This window comes from Rhineura floridana, chromosome 3, assembly GCF_030035675.1.
Source record: "Rhineura floridana isolate rRhiFlo1 chromosome 3, rRhiFlo1.hap2, whole genome shotgun sequence".
In the NCBI taxonomy this organism is placed as follows: Eukaryota; Metazoa; Chordata; class Lepidosauria; order Squamata; family Rhineuridae; genus Rhineura; species Rhineura floridana.
This window is the reverse complement of record NC_084482.1, coordinates 60308008-60325170: the sequence shown is the minus strand read 5'-3', so window position 1 is coordinate 60325170 and position 17163 is coordinate 60308008. Positions and strand designations below refer to the sequence as shown.

General features: G+C 41.2%; 1 protein-coding gene across 4 annotated transcripts in view; it reads left to right on the top strand.

Annotated features, from left to right (window-relative positions):
* Positions 1–17163, top strand: part of GRB2 (growth factor receptor bound protein 2) — a 63750-nt gene that overhangs the window by 35715 nt on the left and 10872 nt on the right. For all 4 annotated transcript variants that reach the window (XM_061616146.1, XM_061616149.1, XM_061616148.1 and 1 more), the window contains one exon: positions 12376–12473. In XM_061616146.1, coding sequence (XP_061472130.1) covers positions 12376–12473 — 98 coding nt within the window. The remainder of the gene's footprint in view (positions 1–12375; positions 12474–17163) is intronic.

Genomic DNA, 17163 nt, shown 5'->3' with positions numbered 1-17163 from the left:
AGATTGTAGTAATCGTATTATTCTGATCTCATTCCGTTAAGTGTTCTAGGTTTAGAGATAACTCTTTGCTTAATTCTACAATAGCTGCAATAGTGGTAGCTGTAGGTAATAAAGTTAGCTTTTTCAAAATATACATTCAGGTAAATCACTCTGTTTTTTGCAGGCTCATGTTTATTGAATGTAAGCCCCATGTGTTCTAAATTCTGCTGGCTAAAACATCTCACAGTATGGGCGGACCTCATTTCAAGTGATGTTAAATATCTGGCTTTTGGAATATTCTGCTAATACAGTTCTGATTTAGCATTTTGCATGACTTGCTTAAAAATAAGTTAATGTAAACCAAAGTGTTTGAACTCAAATATACATGCTGATTTTTGGGAAGGGAGGAAGCTTGAGCAAACTCTTTCGAACATTGGTCTTAGTCGGTCAAGTGTATGAATCTGTAGATTGTCCTTCGTTTATAAAACACAGTCTTTTGATTGAGCCCTTATAAAGCAGGGAGAGAGCCAGTGTGGTGTAGTGGTTAAGGTGTTGGACCTGGGAGACCAGGGTTCAAATCCCCACACAGTCATGAAGTTCCCTGGGTGACCTTGGGTCAGTCACTGCCTCTCAGCCTCAGAGGAGGGCAATGGTAACCCCCCCCCTGAATACCGCTTACCATGAAAACCCTATTCATAGGGTCGCCATAAGTTGGAATTGACTTGAAGGCAGTCCATTTCATTTCAAAGCAGGGATAGCTAACTTTTTTTTCCAGCTTGAGGGTAACATTGATGGTCAGCTGCTCCTATGAGTGCCATATGCCAGTGTATACTTATGTGCATGTGCCCCCCAATACTGAAATAAAGATGCCCCCCCATTGCAGTGCTGTGATGAGGAGGGGCACTGTCTTTTGCTCTTCACAGTATCTGTGAAGAATAAAAGGCAACCTTTCTACTCCTCTCCAGCACAGTGCTGCAATGGGGAGGGAGATATTTCCTTCTTCCTGATCTTGCAAAGGCGCCTCTTCCCCTTTTGTACACTAGCAGGTCAGATTTGTTCAGGAAACAGGAAAGAGTGCTCCTTCCTGTTTCCTGAATGCTTCTGACAGTAATGGAAGCACATAAGAGGAAGAAGAGGAGGTTTTGCAAGGTCGTGAAGACGTGCCTCTGGAAGGTGTTTGATCAGTGTTAATTCCACATTTCGTTCCAAGTGGCTACTGGGTGTGGTGATGGGTATCTTGGTTTCAAGTGCACATGTTATTGCTGAGAATTCTTATCCTCATTAATTTTGAAAATGAATGCTAATCTCTTAAATGCAATACTGTAATAGTAGTTCTAGTAGGCAAGGGAGGCATTTGGATTACCAAACTTTGGAATAGAAAATAATGAATTTTAAGAATCTGTGTATCAAGTTCTAAACAAAGGTTTAACCTGAGGGGGTGCCAACTTGTCACCCATCGGTGCCATGATGCCTGCAAAGACCTTTAGTGGCACCCCATCAGGTAGCCCTCTTAGAAAGTTAAGGAGCAAATATGCAGGTAACCTTTTAAGTGATTTATGTGAAATGAGACAGCCTGGCTGCTCCTGCCTGTCAGTGTTAGCCATTGAGTGAAATCAGAACTATCACTGATGAGTGAGTTGTTTGGACACCAGGCAATAGGAACTCCTGGGGTCCTAAAGAGCTGCTCTTTTGCCTTCCCTTTTAGTGCACTTTTCCTGCTTCTGTCTTTTTCTCTAATCCTTGGAATCTCTATAGGTTGTCTTTCCTTTTTCCCTAGCAACCAGGATGCATCTTTCCTAGCTGGTGGGTCTCCTTAGATCAGGTAGTGCCTAGAAATTATTTTCTGTAACTATATAATAAGCGTGGATGGATGTTAAAGAATCCCTCTCCCTGCAAAATGCAAATGTGAAAACTTAACGAAGCTTCAGAAAGTCTCCCGCTTTGCAGTAGCTAAATACAAAGGACTCATTAAGAATTCACCTTATAGTCAGTATACAGTACAATGGTATACATGTCTACTCAGAAGTAAGTCTCCTTCATGGGGCTTACTTCCAGGTAAGCTTAGGGTTAGTATTGGGGGGGGGAACAGGGTTCTTGTTCCTTTAACAGTTGTACAGCAGCCAAAAATTCAACAGCTCAGGCCTTTTCTAGTATGGAAATACAATTATGGGAAAAGCTTCACCATGACTACTCTCTCATTTTGTGTTATGTCATGCCCCTGTGCTTGGCAGTCATTTGTTACTGGTGCCCCCACAGTTCTCTCAAAATTTAAAATGTGCCCACTAGTCCAAAAAGATTGGAGATCCCTGGTTTAAGAACTTTCAGTAGAAACTGGTGAGCTTCTTTCTTAACACCTATATTTATCCTTAAGCTGTATCAGATCTGTGAGTAATGCATGGCTGACATTGCCATGTAGACAGAGTATTATAGAAATAAGCATGGTTAAAAGACTGCAGAGGCCCATGTCACACTGGTTTATGAAAGTACTATACTATTCTGTATTATTTATTTGTTTATTTATTTGTTTATTTATACCCCGCTTTTCAGCCAAAGGCCTTCAAGGTGGCTTACAAAAAACACAAATATAAAAATGCGATATAAAATACATCAATAAAACAATGCAATTTACAAAATACAATTTACAAAAGTTAAATAACTACTCTTAGGCTAACAATGTAAAATGCACGACACATGATGGAAAAGGGACAGGGAAGAACAAGGAAAAAAGCACGATCTCAAATTACAGTTCTTATCATGACCAGCTGGAATGGAAGCAGGTAGCCTGATAGCATGGTGGCTACTGGAGAGGGCAAGTGCAGCTAGTCGCTAATTATTTGTTATAATAAATTTATCTGGTCTTGAATTCAGTAGCTGCCTTGGAGGAAAGCACCAGTGCTGTGCATCCCAGCTTTCAGATTTTCTTAAGGTTCTAGCATCAAAACAATTGACATTCAGAGTAGCCTGGAACATGCTGTTATTTTATTTATTTATTTATTTATTATTTATTAAATTTATATACCGCCCGACTAGCAATAGCTCTCTGGGCGGTGAACATAAAATAGCATAAAAATACAATGAATAACAAAATAATACTAAAATACAATCATCAATCCAATACAATAAACATTTTAAAAAGTAAATCAGTGTAACTTAAAATGCTTCAGAGAATAGGAAGGTTTTGACCTGGCGCCGGAAGGAGAGCAGAGTCGGCGCCAGGCGTACTTCCTCGGGGAGACTGTTCCATAGTTCGGGGGCCACCACTGAGAAGGCCCTAGATCTTGTCATCACCCTCCAGGTGATTTTCCCAGTAGGAGCTTTAAAAAAAAAGAGAGAGGTTGTAATGGAGGTACTCCTCCCTCCACCTGGAAAGCAATCAAGGTAGACAAGAAGAAGTGCAGCCGCTGCCTACCTAACAGGCCAGTCACAAAGGGGAAGAGGGAAGTGGGAAACACTTCTATTTTTAATCTTTCTCTGAAACTTGGCATACTTCTAATAAATAGCAAATTTGCAGAAGCCACAAGTTAGGTTATGGTTTCCATGAAATTCTGACCTGCTGTGGATTAACGTTGTATCATCTGAATGTTCTTGACCCTCTAAACTAGATTAGAGGTTTGTGCACACATTTGGTGTTGGTGTAACAAAAGGAGGCTGTGGTGTTTTGTATATAGGTAGCTGCAATTTGTTGCTAAGTGGTGCTCAGAGGAGGAAACAAGAACATACCAGGATATAATGCTGTCATAAATTGAAGAGTAAAGAAAAACTACTCATGGTAAATACCACAGAAATAGAGTATGTACTTATTAAGCCATAGCCTATTTACAAAATTGGACCTGAGGAGACATTCAGTATTAGAAGAACATATACCTTAACTAGGACATGTCTAAGTATGAACTGATAAATATTGTTCCCTGAATAAATGCTACCTTCCTCATTTTCGCTGTTCAATGGAGATTGTGCTTGAAATAAGGAAGGATGTTCTGTCTTCTGTTTCCTTGATAACATCCTGAGTGCTATAGCTAGTTATAAGAGGCTGGTGCTCTCAAACTGCTCACTGCACTCACAGTAAACTCAATTCTTTGTCTGTTAGAATGTTCTGCTTCCTTTTTTTTAAGAAACTGGGGGGGGTTGGGGGGAGCTCTTGGGATTTAATTTGTAACTATGATGAGGGTTCAACAGCTAAAAGTAAGTCTGTACTAAAAGGTTAATAAACTGGCACATGTGAGTGAAAGGAGAGAAAGCAATCAACCAATGAATGTCTTGTTGATTTGGTTTATAATGTCCAGAACAATGCATGTCTTTAAAGAGAAGCAGTCAAAACCTAAATGACTGGTTTTAATTTTTCCCAAGTGGTAGTTGCTAAAGTTTAGTAGATATTTAATTGTAAATTTCTTGTCTATTATAATCCTTCTCCAATATTGTTCTAGCATTCTGTACAGTGAACAAGGGCATTGTGTGTTCTTTATTATACAGCCACGACAGTGGCTGTATACTATAGCCAGAATGGATTTTTCGCATTCTACAGTGTTAAATTGAAAATACCCCCGCATGCCATTCTGATGCTTCCCATAAGCTCATTTCAAAACAAAACCTTACAAAACTTATAGTCCTGAACTCATAAACGCTTGTCTAACATCCCTCTAAATTTTCATGGCAATACACAAAGCAATGAGAGAGAATTGAGAGAGAGAGGAAAAAACCAGACCCCTTTTGGACTTTTTTCTGCCCATATGTCTCATAATTTGTTGAAATTAATTAAAAACCAGCCATGTTCACAGAGTACCTGTAATCCTATTACTGACCTTTCCCCATGCTCTGACCTTCATCTTCTGCAGTTTAAAAGTTTTAAAAAATGCCTACCTGATTTTTAATTAAAGAAATTTAGCATTGGAGTTGATGATAAGGCTGGGCATGCTCAGTAAGAACCAACTGCCAGTGTTCTAAAAGCCAGACTCAGAGCTGCTAGGCTTGTCTAATCGAAGCCACACCCACACCAGACCTTTATTTCATTTTAGACGGTCATGGCTTCCCCCAGAGAATCCTGGGAAGTGTAATTTGTGAAGGGTTCTGAGAGGAGACTCATATTCCCCTGACAGAGCTCCAGTGGCCAGAATAGTTTAACAGTCAGCTGCTCTGATTGAAGCTCTCTAAAGGGAACAGGACCTCTCCTAGTAACTCTCAGCACCCTTCACTAACTACACTTCCCAGGATTCTTTGGGAGAAGCCATGACTGTCTAAAGTGAAATAACAGTCTGGTGTGGATGTGGCCAGGGACAGCTTTGGTTTAAATTTGAGTGTGCCTGCTGTAGAATAAAAAGATGGGGGGAACCCTGGAAAATGATACTGTTCACAATATTTTCCTTTTGGAAAGGAAATAAGCTTCCCCTCTGCCCAGTGCCCACCCACCCAATCTCTTCCCCTCCCGCCCCCCCTCCCTCCTTCCTCCCCTTCTTGCCCCTTCCCCAGGTCAGTTTCATCTACCCTAAGCATGATTGCACAGGAGTAACTCCCATTGAACTCAAAAAGCATGCAAATGATTAAACCTGCCCTTCTTCCTCTCATCACCTTCCTTTTGCCCCTTCCCTTCCCCTTTCCCTTCCAGTCTCCTCCTTCCCCCTTCTCCTCCTTCCGCTCCCTTCTCCCCTCTCTTCCTCATTCCCTTTCCTCTCCCCTCCCCCATGGTTAATTTAACCTATCCTAACCATGATTGCATGGGAGTAAATCCTTCCTTCTTCCTCCTCCCCTGCCCATTCCAGCCATCCCTTCCCTTCCTTCATGGTCAGTTTTACCTATCCTAAGCATGCAAATTATCAAACCTGCCCTCCTCTTCCCCTCCCCTCCTGCCTATTCCCATCCCCCTCTTCCCCCTGCTCTTCCTTCTCCTCCCCTCCCCATCCCCCTGTGGTCTGTTTCACCTATCATAAGCTTGATTGCAGGGGGGTAAATCCCACTGAACTCAATAAGCATGCAAATGATCAATCCATTCTCAGCAAACTCGCACAGGATCCCATTTCTTACCTCCTGGATTAAAACACAGAGAAATTCACTAATAGACAAAAAAATCTTGCAGTTTAAGTGGTAAAGATTTTCTACCATATTGTAAAAGTTGGGAGCTTTTTCAAATAGTATAACTTTCCCACATTTGCAAAGTGCAGAATTAGTATTCGTAATCTGTGCCCTCCCCCCAACACATATCTAACTAATAGGCAAAAAACCTTGCGGTTTAAGAATGTACCTATAGCCAACATATATTTTTATCGGACTTTTAAAAGCTAGGGAAATTTGGCAGCTTTAGTGAATGCACCAGGGAAGCAGGAGACCTGACCTCGTCTCTGAGATATTGTACTGCCCTACAAATTAGTCAAATTGCAAACACAATTTGGGGTTGGCCTTTCACAGTCCAATCCACTTCCTGTGTAGCTTGGAAGAATTTGGTAACATACTTTGTATCTAGATCACAATCATAACAAGTCATTTACTCTGATCCTTTATGAAATAGAGAGCTTCTGGTATAGAGTACACCATTTAACACTCTCATTAAGTATTGCTAGGAATCGATTCTGTGATGCTTGGAATTATGCATATTGGAGCAAAAAATCTGAATTTCACATATACGCTCATGGGGTCTGAACTGGCGGTGACCGACCAGGAGAGAGACCTCGGGTTTGTAGTGGACAGCACGATGAAAATGTTGACCCAGTGTGCGGCAGCTGTGAAAAAGGCAAATTCCATGCTAGCGATAATTAGGAAAGGTATTGAAAATAAAACAGCCGATATCATAATGCCGTTGTATAAATCTATGGTGCAGCCGCATTTGGAATACTGTGTACAGTTCTGGTCGCCTCATCTCAAAAAGGATATTATAGAGTTGGAAAAGGTTCAGAAGAGGGCAACCAGAATGATCAAGGGGATGGAGCGACTCCCTTACGAGGAAAGGTTGCAGCATTTGGGGCTTTTTAGTTTAGAGAAAAGGCGGGTCAGAGGAGACATGATAGAAGTGTATAAAATTATGCATGGCATTGAGAAAGTGGATAGAGAAAAGTTCTTCTCCCTCTCTCATAATACTAGAACTCGTGGACATTCAAAGAAGCTGAATGTTGGAAGATTCAGGACAGACAAAAGGAAGTACTTCTTTACTCAGCGCATAGTTAAACTATGGAATTTGCTCCCACAAGATGCAGTAATGGCCACCAGCTTGGACGGCTTTAAAAGAAGATTAGACAAATTCATGGAGGACAGAGCTATCAATGGCTACTAGCCGTGATGGCTGTGCTGTGCCACCCTAGTCAGAGGCAGCATGCTTCTGAAAACCAGTTGCCGGAAGCCTCAGGAGGGGAGAGTGTTCTTGCACTCGGGTCCTACTTGCGGGCTTCCCCCAGGCACCTGGTTGGCCACTGTGAGAACAGGATGCTGGACTAGATGGGCCACTGGCCTGATCCAGCAGGCTCTTCTTATGTTCTTATGAATTCCCTTTATTTTTAATGTGATGTTTCACACAGGCTGCCTTCAGTGTAGGAAGAGAGGCTCCATACATGAGTGGCACTATGTGTAATCAAAGAGTTTGGGTCCAAACCTAACAGACTAATAAGTGTTTTTGATGCTGTCAGGATGATAACAAAATTAAATCAGATGATCCTGCTGTGGTGAATCTTGGGCAAACCAGAAAATATATTGGAGATTTTAGTGGGTCTTACAGCAAAAAGATTGGTTTGAAGAGCAAGATACCACTTAGTTTTGCATAACCTAAAAAGGAGTTTTCATAGCTAGTATCTGCATGAGTTCCTCCATAATTACAGTCCTGCCTTCTGACTTAACTTCTGCCTCCATGACCTTGTTGGGTGGCTTCAAGCACAGGGAGTTGTCCTCTATCTCAGGCATGGGAAACCTTTGGCTTGCATGCCAGATCAGGCCTGCCAGAACCTAATTTGGCCCATGAGGCTGTTTTGCCCCAGCCACATCCATCTGCCCCACATTTGATGTTATATAATGTTGGTTATGAAGCAGGTAAAGTTGTAGCTGGCAGGGACAATCCAGAGCCTGAGAATGTGCTCCCAGTTTTTCCTTTGCAAGAAGGGCTTCCATTCGACACCTCTTGCATTTGGTACTAAATGCAAGCCCCATTGCAATGGGTTCGTTCCCAAATGCAGCTATTCCTGTTGAAAGTGGGGCTTTCAGCACTGAATGCAAGGCTCACTGAGAGAATCTTCCTTTACAGCCCCTGCTTTAGATTTGAATCACTTGCATTGAACCTAATTATCTAGTTCACATCTCACAGTAAACTATAGTTTAAAACAAGACTGTGTATGCTGCTCAAAAGTTACTGTGGTATTCCTGCTGTTATTTATTATTTTATTGTTTATTATTTGATTTATATCCCGCCCTTCCTCCCAGCAGGAGCCCAGGGCGGCAAACAGAAGTGCTAAAAACACCTTAAAACATAATAAAAACAGATCTTAAAATACATTAAAACAAAACATTAAAAACATTTTTAAAAAGCTTTAAAAACATCTTTAAAAAAGGGTTAAAAACATTATTTAAAAAAACATATTAACAAGCAATTCTAACACAGACGCAGACTGGGATAGGTCTCAACTTAAAAGGCTTGTTGAAAGTCTTCAAAAGGCGCCGAAAAGATAGCAGAGATGGCGCATGCCTAATGTCACAAACACAGTAAGGCAGAATCTGACTTGTTTTGTATGAACCCCAGGCTCATGGTTTGTTCCTTGCCCAACCCAACCCAACCATGAGTGATAAACCAAGAACAAACTTTGCATACCACTCATGGTTTATTTGAGAGGAAACTGACCATAAACGTGGGTTTGTATGACACAGCAAGCCAGACTCTGGCTTGTTTTGTCTGTGGCACAGGGGAGGAGTACCCCAAGAACCTTTTTAGTAGGGTTCACCAGCACACTTGCTGTTCACACTAAACCATAGTTTGTTTTCAACTATGGTTTAATGTGGTGTGCAAACTGGGCTATTGTCAGGGCAGAGAACCTCTTGATATATTTTTTAAGCTATTACAGAAAGCTATCTCTTCTGTTTCCATGGAGACAGCTGGACTGGAATTGATGAGAGATCTTTTATCAAACTAGAAATCTGACAGGCTGCAGTTCTGAGCTCTCTAACTATTACTGTAATAGGAGGCTAGATACAAACTGAGGACAGCACATAGCAGTATTGGTTCAAGTGCTAAATATATCCTTCCTCACAAGCATAAATGTTCCAACATAAAAGAAATGGTTGCTTTACTTCCCATCAATTTGGCTAGATTAACCACTGTCTTCACTTTAAGCTCCATAGCGTCACTTAATGTCTTAACACCTACAAAGAAAATAAATGCTCTCTAGATTGATGACGTTTAATGTCTGGTTTCCAGATTTCTGCTGATGCCTTCAGCCAGCTCATCAAAATACAGGACTCTTCAATTTTTTAATCAGAATTTTAAACATTTCTATGTTTGCGGGTTCATATGACCTGTGCAATACGAAGCATGTGATAGCCATACATCATCTTGTGTATAGCATATAATCTTGAAAACCTGTAGCAGTGCATTTTTATAAGGAAGCTTTACTGTATTTTATTCTCTGTGTGGGAGAAATTGTGCAGGGTGTGACCTGTGTAGAGACCAGTGTTTGGTATACTATGTAAATCGGAGGGGGGGTCTCCAGGCCAATAATGGACCTTTATTGGTCCCATTTGGCTCCCAAGGCCATTTTCCCCAAACCACACCCAGCCACCCATGAGGTAATGACATTAATGATGTCTGTTGATAGACAGGAGAACAGGGTTTAATCCTGCAGGAAACAAGATCACACAGCCAAGGCAGCAGATTTAATCTCCGCTCATCAGATGAGCGGGAATTATATCCCTGTACAAAAGCATCCTTTGAAGCAGCTCTCCCGTGCAAACTACTTCAGAGAAGATTTGGAAAAGGCTTTAAGACACCTCCTGTGCTCCCATTTGCTCACGGTGTCTTAAAATCTTCTCCTGCACTTTCCTTCTAAGTCCCCCAAGATCAGGGGCTTAAAGTGGGAGGAGGGAGAGATCTGCTAAAGCCTCTTCCAAGTCTCTCCGTGCTTTCCTTTTAAGTCTCTGATTTGAAAGAGGCTTTTGTAAGTCTCTCCCTTTCCCTTGAATTCCCTGATGTTGGAGACTTAAAAGCGAAGCATAAGGGATTTTGACAGGTGGGCAGTCAATCATATAATATCATGTGATTAACAGGTGGGCAGACGTGCCCCCCTGTCAGATTTGGCTGTGAGGCAGATCCTGATAAGAACTAAAAAGGTTTCTTGACGTAAATATTAACAGGAGGTCTGAAAACATAAGTTACTGCAGTCAGCTAAATTTTGACAGATTTAAAATGAGTATATTTGGTGGACTTCAATCAGAGTTGTGCTCTCTGAAGGAGTATTTTGTGCTTGTGTCTTCATTGTTTGCAATCTTTGTTCCTCATCACTCTTCATTTTTCCCAACAGTCAATGTTGCTGTTCAAGAAAAAGGACCTCTTTAAATTTTTCTTGAAATCTATTGTGATTCTTAATTTGTAGAAGCAAAGTAACTAATAAGCAAAGCATTATAATTGGGTGACACCAGTCACTTTGATTGGAACACATTGATTTGATTTTGAAGAACTTGCCACATAGAAAGAAGGTTGGGCAGTGGAACTCTGGCTTCCCAAAAGTATACAGTACATGAATTGTACTACTTGCCCAACAATATATCATTTTCTGATGTAAGGAATAAAATGCAAGACAATCTCTATTCTGATTGTGATATTTACATAATATTTATTGTATATGTTCCTTTTTGTGTTGTAAAGTGTCCCTCACCCCAATTCTGAAAGAATGTGTATGTGAGGGGGAAGCGAACCAAGGGTGAGAATAAGCCATGTTTCTGTATAGTGCTTTTTTTTTTAAGCTGGAAAGGGAACTTTTCATGAAGGTGAGTTAGGGGCTACAAATGTGTGTGGAGTACTGTTTCTTAGCTGGGGAAATGCTGGAGCTCTTTTTTTCTTTCAATGAAAAACTAATGCACAAAAGAGCTTGAGCAATTTTAACAGGAAAAGAGGATCAGATACAAAGCTGAATGAAGGATACATTTTTTAAAAAAATCAGCTGGTAAAAGGCACTCCTAGCCACTGAGGTCATTTGGGCCTTTAGCAACAAAATGGATCCAGAAGCACCCCCAGACTACAAACTTGCTCTTTCAGAGGGAATACAACCCCATCTAAAGTAGGCAGTTGACCAATTATCCAGAGTCAGGAGCCACCTACCCACAGCACTCTGTCTTGCTAGGTTTCAGAGGCAGTGTATTGGCCTCATCCAGCCCACCACCAAGTCTAGGCACCGGTCCAGGGCTTACACGCCCTCTCCCATTTCAGATGTTACAGAGAAATAGAGTTGGGCATCATCAGTGTACTGTGACACCTCACCCCAGATCTCATGAAGACTGCTCCCAAGGGCTTCATATAGATGTTAAACAGCATTGGGGACAAAATGTGCTGTGGGGTGCAACAGAGTATCAACTGCCAGGGCCCCAAAAGACAATCCCCTAATGCTATTCTCGAAACCAACCCCGGAGATAGGATTAGAATTAGAACCACTGTAAAACGAATGAATGAATTCATTCATTCATTCACTGTAAAACAGTGCCTGCGATACCCATCTCACCAAGTCAACTCATAACATGGTGAATGGTATCAAAAGCTGCTGAGAGATCAATTAAGAATGACAGGGTCACACTCCCCCCCAATCCTTCTCCTGATAAAGGTCATTCATAAGGATGATCAAGGCCGATTCAGACCAATAACCAGGCCTGAACCCAGATTGGAATGGGTTAAGATAATCTATTTCATCCAAGAGTACTTGCAATTGCTGTGCCACAACCCTCTCGATCACCTTCCCTAAAAAGGGGGTATCTGCAACTGGTCAGTAGTTGTCACAAACCATTAGGTCCAAGTTTCACTTTTGTATAGATCATGTGATGGAGTCTGAAAGGTAACTGTGTCTGGCATTGTATGTGGCTGATATACCAGTTCCTTGTCCTTCTAGAATACAGAAGGCATGCCCTGTTTAACACAGTTAATTCCATATCTCATAGCGAGTGTTGGAATACAGCTTGACTTTGAAATGTCTTATTTACTTTAGTGAAAATATAGGTGGGTAACTTTATTAAAACACTAAATACAGAACTGACAAGTAGAGAGTGTGTGTTAATTATCCCACTGAATTATCTAACATAGAAGGCCAAGTCACTTCCTCTTCTGGTTCTGTCCACTTTAGAATAAGAGTGCTTGGAAACTAGCTGGCTGTCAGCCAAATAGGCTTATCAACATCATATTATCCAGAAATAGAACTTAGTGATTCTTTTTCCTCTCCCCTTCCCTCTCTCTTTCAGGTTTTGAATGAAGAATGTGATCAAAATTGGTACAAGGCAGAACTCAATGGCAAAGATGGCTTCATTCCCAAAAATTATATTGAAATGAAACCACATCCGTAAGTAAAACGTCACAGTTTCCATGTATGTCTAGCATGCTTGCTGCCTGTGTTATGGTGGGAAGGGTAAGGCCTTGAAAGAAGAGATTCCCACTATACATGCCTTTTTAAAATTCAGTATGGGGGTGACACAGAAGTGTTTCAGCAAACAATTTTTTAAAAAGATTAATACTAGCTATCATAAGACAAGGCTGACAAATGTAGTAGGCTGTTTATATAAAACCATGAAGTTAGTTTGTCAGAATAACATGGGTTCTTGGTGGGTATGACACTGCATTGGTGTAGAACAGGGGTGGGAAAAGTCCAGGTCAGTTATGCCCCCCCAAGGGGTCCAGTTTGGCCCATGAGGTCATTTCCCCCAAACCACACCCACCAGCTAACATCACTAGTCCCTTCAGATAGGGTTTTGCAGAAATGTTAAAGCAGCTGCTGCACTCCCATTTGCTAAAACAGGAGGGCAGGGACTGTCTTCAAGCCTTTTCCAAGTCTCTCCCCTTCCCCCATTAAGTTCCCAACATCAGGGACTGGAAGTGGGAGGGGGACTTGGAGAAGCCTTTGGGAGTCTCCTCCCCTCCTCCAAGTCCTCAATGTTGGGAACTTAATGGGGGGAGACTTGGAAAGTCTTTCCTTCTCTCCCTTCAGGTGGTGCGGGAAGGGAGAGAAGGAAGCCAACGGGATTCCCAAGCATCTGTTACTCCTGTGCAAAGTGCCAGAAAAAAACTGACTTTTTTCTGGTGATTCCTGGTGGCAGCAGTGGCAGGTGGTGGGGGGACAAAGGAGAGAGAGAAGCTGTTTTTCTCCCCTTCATCCCTCCCGGCTGGCAGTAGAAGGGAGAGAAGGAAGCCTGCTGCTGCTGTGCAAAGTTCCAGAAAGAACTTCCTTGCATAGCATGGGTGCTTGGAACCTGCAAGGGATTTTGACAAGTGGGCGTGGCCAGCCACCTGCCAATCACATGGTGTCATAATGACACCACATGATTGACATGCAGATGGCCATGTCCACCTGTCAAATTTGGCCCATGAGTCTGATTTTGAAAACGATCCAACCTGTGGAGCCAAAAGGTTTCCCGCCCGTGGTGTAGAAGAGTTGGGGGCCAAATTCAGGCAAAGCTCATTTGAAATTTCAGTAAATGTCAGTGCAGGAGAAATGTGTGTTTCAATAAAACTTTCATTCCATGAGAGCCATCAATACTCTGACCACATTATGGATGGCAGGGAGGCAATCAATGCAGGAATGTAAAGCTAATTGCAGAGCCAGTTGTTGACATTAGTAGCAACAAAGTGGATCATGTGAACTTTTGTTTCCATTCTGCATTCACTGTAAGTGTTGCAAAATCAGCAATAAAGCCCAGATAGTTGTTTTTTGTTGCAGTTTTGACTAGACAGGCTTCACCCTACATAACATTTGATTCTGCTGTAGTAACGGTCAGGCTTTAACTGTTCAGAAGGACGCCTGTGAGACATGCTATACACTTCATTGGTCTAAAATCCTTCCTTTCTGCCTTCTGTGATGAATTTTTTTCTTGGTAAACTTGTTGAAAATCTTGGTGTGTTCTTTACTAGCTGTGTGGTCCTGAGCAGTCAGTGGTTCCTTTAAAACATTACAGCTAGCAGCTTATGGAAGGTGTCCAGTTCTCTTCTTTTCAACTGAGTTTGAGCAACCATTCACTTTATTAAGTACTACATGGTCCCAATATTGAGAATATTTAGCGAAGCCAAGTTCCTATTTCACTAAGCTATGTATAAAAATTCTGTTGTTGGCAGAACCTGTAAATACAAAGCCTATGTTGAGAAATACACACAGGATTTTTTTTGTAAGATGTCAACCATGAAATCTTTTCACTGAAGAATAGTTCCAATGGAAATCTAATTTTGAAATACACCTTTGCCATTCATTCTTGATTGTTGCCACTTATTTTTTCCTCTTTTTGTGCTCTCAGCAAATGCTTCTAATTCTCCTAACCTGCAGGGTATCTTTAGTTCTTTTTTCCTTGCTGCCTTTTCCACTCATTGCCACTTTCTCACTTGTTGCCTTCTTGAAGAGAGCTAGCGTTAAGCAAAAGTGAAGTACCTGTCAGGAGTCTATGCAGGGGCAAGAACTAGGGGAGGACTTCATGCAAATCCTGTCATAGGCTTAATTTCAATACAGACTCATCAGCCAATTAAATAATTTTACTTTATTAATCATCATTCTTTCAAGCAGTTAATAAACTAGTTAAACTTATGTTTACCAAAACTACCCTTTTGAGACACTGAATGAAATTTAATAAATGTAGTTGAAGAAGAACCAAACCTTGGCTACAGCTCATGGTTAGTGAGGGGAGAGCTTAACCATGTCCTGGTTTTGGACAACTTGCTAAATCAAAACTTTGCTTAGCTTAGCATGGCCCAAGCAGTAAAAAGGACCAGGGAGAAGCAAAACAGCTGCGACCTCCTCTCCCGGAGCGCAAATGTTCACACTGTCTCACTTACTACCTAGACCTCTTCTAGTCATCTAGACCTAGTCATCCCTGAGGCCCTTTTCAGTAGTGATACCCCACTTGTCGAGTGCCCTCTCCATAAAGGCTGACCTCACAGCTACTTTGTGGTCCTTTTGGCACCAGGTGAAAAACTCTTTATTTTCCCATGTTTTTCATTTTAAAATCTTTTTGTGTTTTTTTTCAACTTTTGCTTTCATATTATCTCCTGTTTTTGTGTTATGCTGTTGCTGGTTTTATTCTGTTTTGGACTTTGTATTTTTCTTCTTTCTTATGGATATCTATAGCAATTGCCACTTGATAAGTATTGGAGGATTATAGATCTCTCACACCTTACCTCAGGGTAGGTCTGATTATTAGGAGGAATGGCTTTAATGCACTACAAATTAGTGTAGAGAGTTTTCATGTTAAAAGGATCTGAACACAGAATGCAATCAGTCCACTTCTTTTTTTACCACTGGTGAAGTGCAATATGTGGTTTTGAATTGGCTGACTTGTGTAATAAGCTTGCATAAATTACAACATATTGACATGTTTACATGCTGAATCTGAAACAAATTGAACTCTCCATAACATGGCTCCATGGTGACTGACCACAGACATGTTCAAAGGCTGTTTGATGGTGATTGGCTGAAATTGTGGTTGCTGAGTTTCTGAGCCAGAAGCCTAGGGCAATATATATATGTGGGACGAGAGTAATGAAACCTTGCTGAGACACTGGCTGTGAACCCCAGATCTGCATCTGCACCTAGGCTTTTGTTTTCATGCAGGAGTAGCTAATTATTTGGAATGCATGCAGGATTCATGCAGAGATCTGTACGTAAAGTGGGCTTGGGACCTTTGGATCACATCATGCTGCTTTTGTGTGAATTACTAATACATGTACAGAAACGTTCTGCTTCTGAAAGAATAAGCCATATTATGCAGCCAATATATAAACAAAATCTGCTTTGTGGCAATTCTTATACTGACAAGTGAAAGATGGAATCAGAAGATGAGCAGATACAGCTCTTTGTGACATAATGCTGGGAATCAGTCCACCAATCTGGCATACTTCCCATTGTCTTTGGCAAGAGCCAGATTTTTTTCTAACTCCTTAAGAAGTATGAGAAGAGTATGAGTTTTGGACGTGCCTTCCAATGGAAGGCACAGAGAGGCATTAACACATTTGGGCAGTGCTTTCTAGTGTTCAAAGCACTCAACGTGCATTATCTTCTTAGAATCTTTAATCTATTCTGGTTTGCTTAAAAGTTGAGTGTTTGTTTTCTAATGGAAATGCTTGCTGTCAGGAATCGGAAGTAAATGTTAGGTAGCTACAGATGATTTTAAAGGAGGAGGTTCCCCAAGAATGTGTGGTGTGTGGCCAGACTATTGACACAGACAAGGCGGTCCGAACACATAACACCGATTCTGGCCCGCTTGCATTGGCTGCCTATATGTTTCCGGGCGCGATTCAAAGTGCTGGTTTTAACCTATAAAGCCTTACATGGCTTGGGACCACACTACCTGATGGAACGCCTCTCCCGATATGAACCTACCCGTACACTGCGCTCAGCATCGAAGGCCCTCCTCCGGGTGCCTCCTCAGAGGGAGGTTCGGAGGATGACAACAAGAAAGAGGGCCTTCTCAGTGGTTGCCCCCGAATTGTGGAATGATCTTCCTGACGAGGCATGCCTGGCGCCAACATTACTATCCTTTCGGCACCAGGTTAAAACTTTCCTCTTCTTCCAGGCATTTTAGCATTTTAGTATTTAGTATTTTAATATGTGTTTTTGTCTGTCTTAAAATGTTTACAATTTTGAAATTTGGATGTAATTTTAAAATTGTTTAAATACGTGTTTTAATTGTAGATGGAAGTTTAGTTTGTACACCGCCCAGAGAGCTTTGGCTATGGGGCGGTATAGAAATTTAATAAAATAAATAAAATAAATAAATGTTGCTGCTAAAATTCTGTTGCCTCTGTTGCTACAACAGAAAGCTTTGGAAATGGCTCAGTGGACAGACATTGTGAAATTGACAGATTGGATTGATTTTTTTTATGAAGTGGTGTCCATTATATTCTGAAACATTATATTAAGAAAAGTCTGAAATTTTCTGAATTTTTATAAACCCCAATTTTTTTATTCCAATTTTTTCTTAATTTAAAAAAAATTAAGTGTAGTCTCTAATTGATTATGTCTGTCAGATTGTTTCTCAGCTATGAACATATCCAAT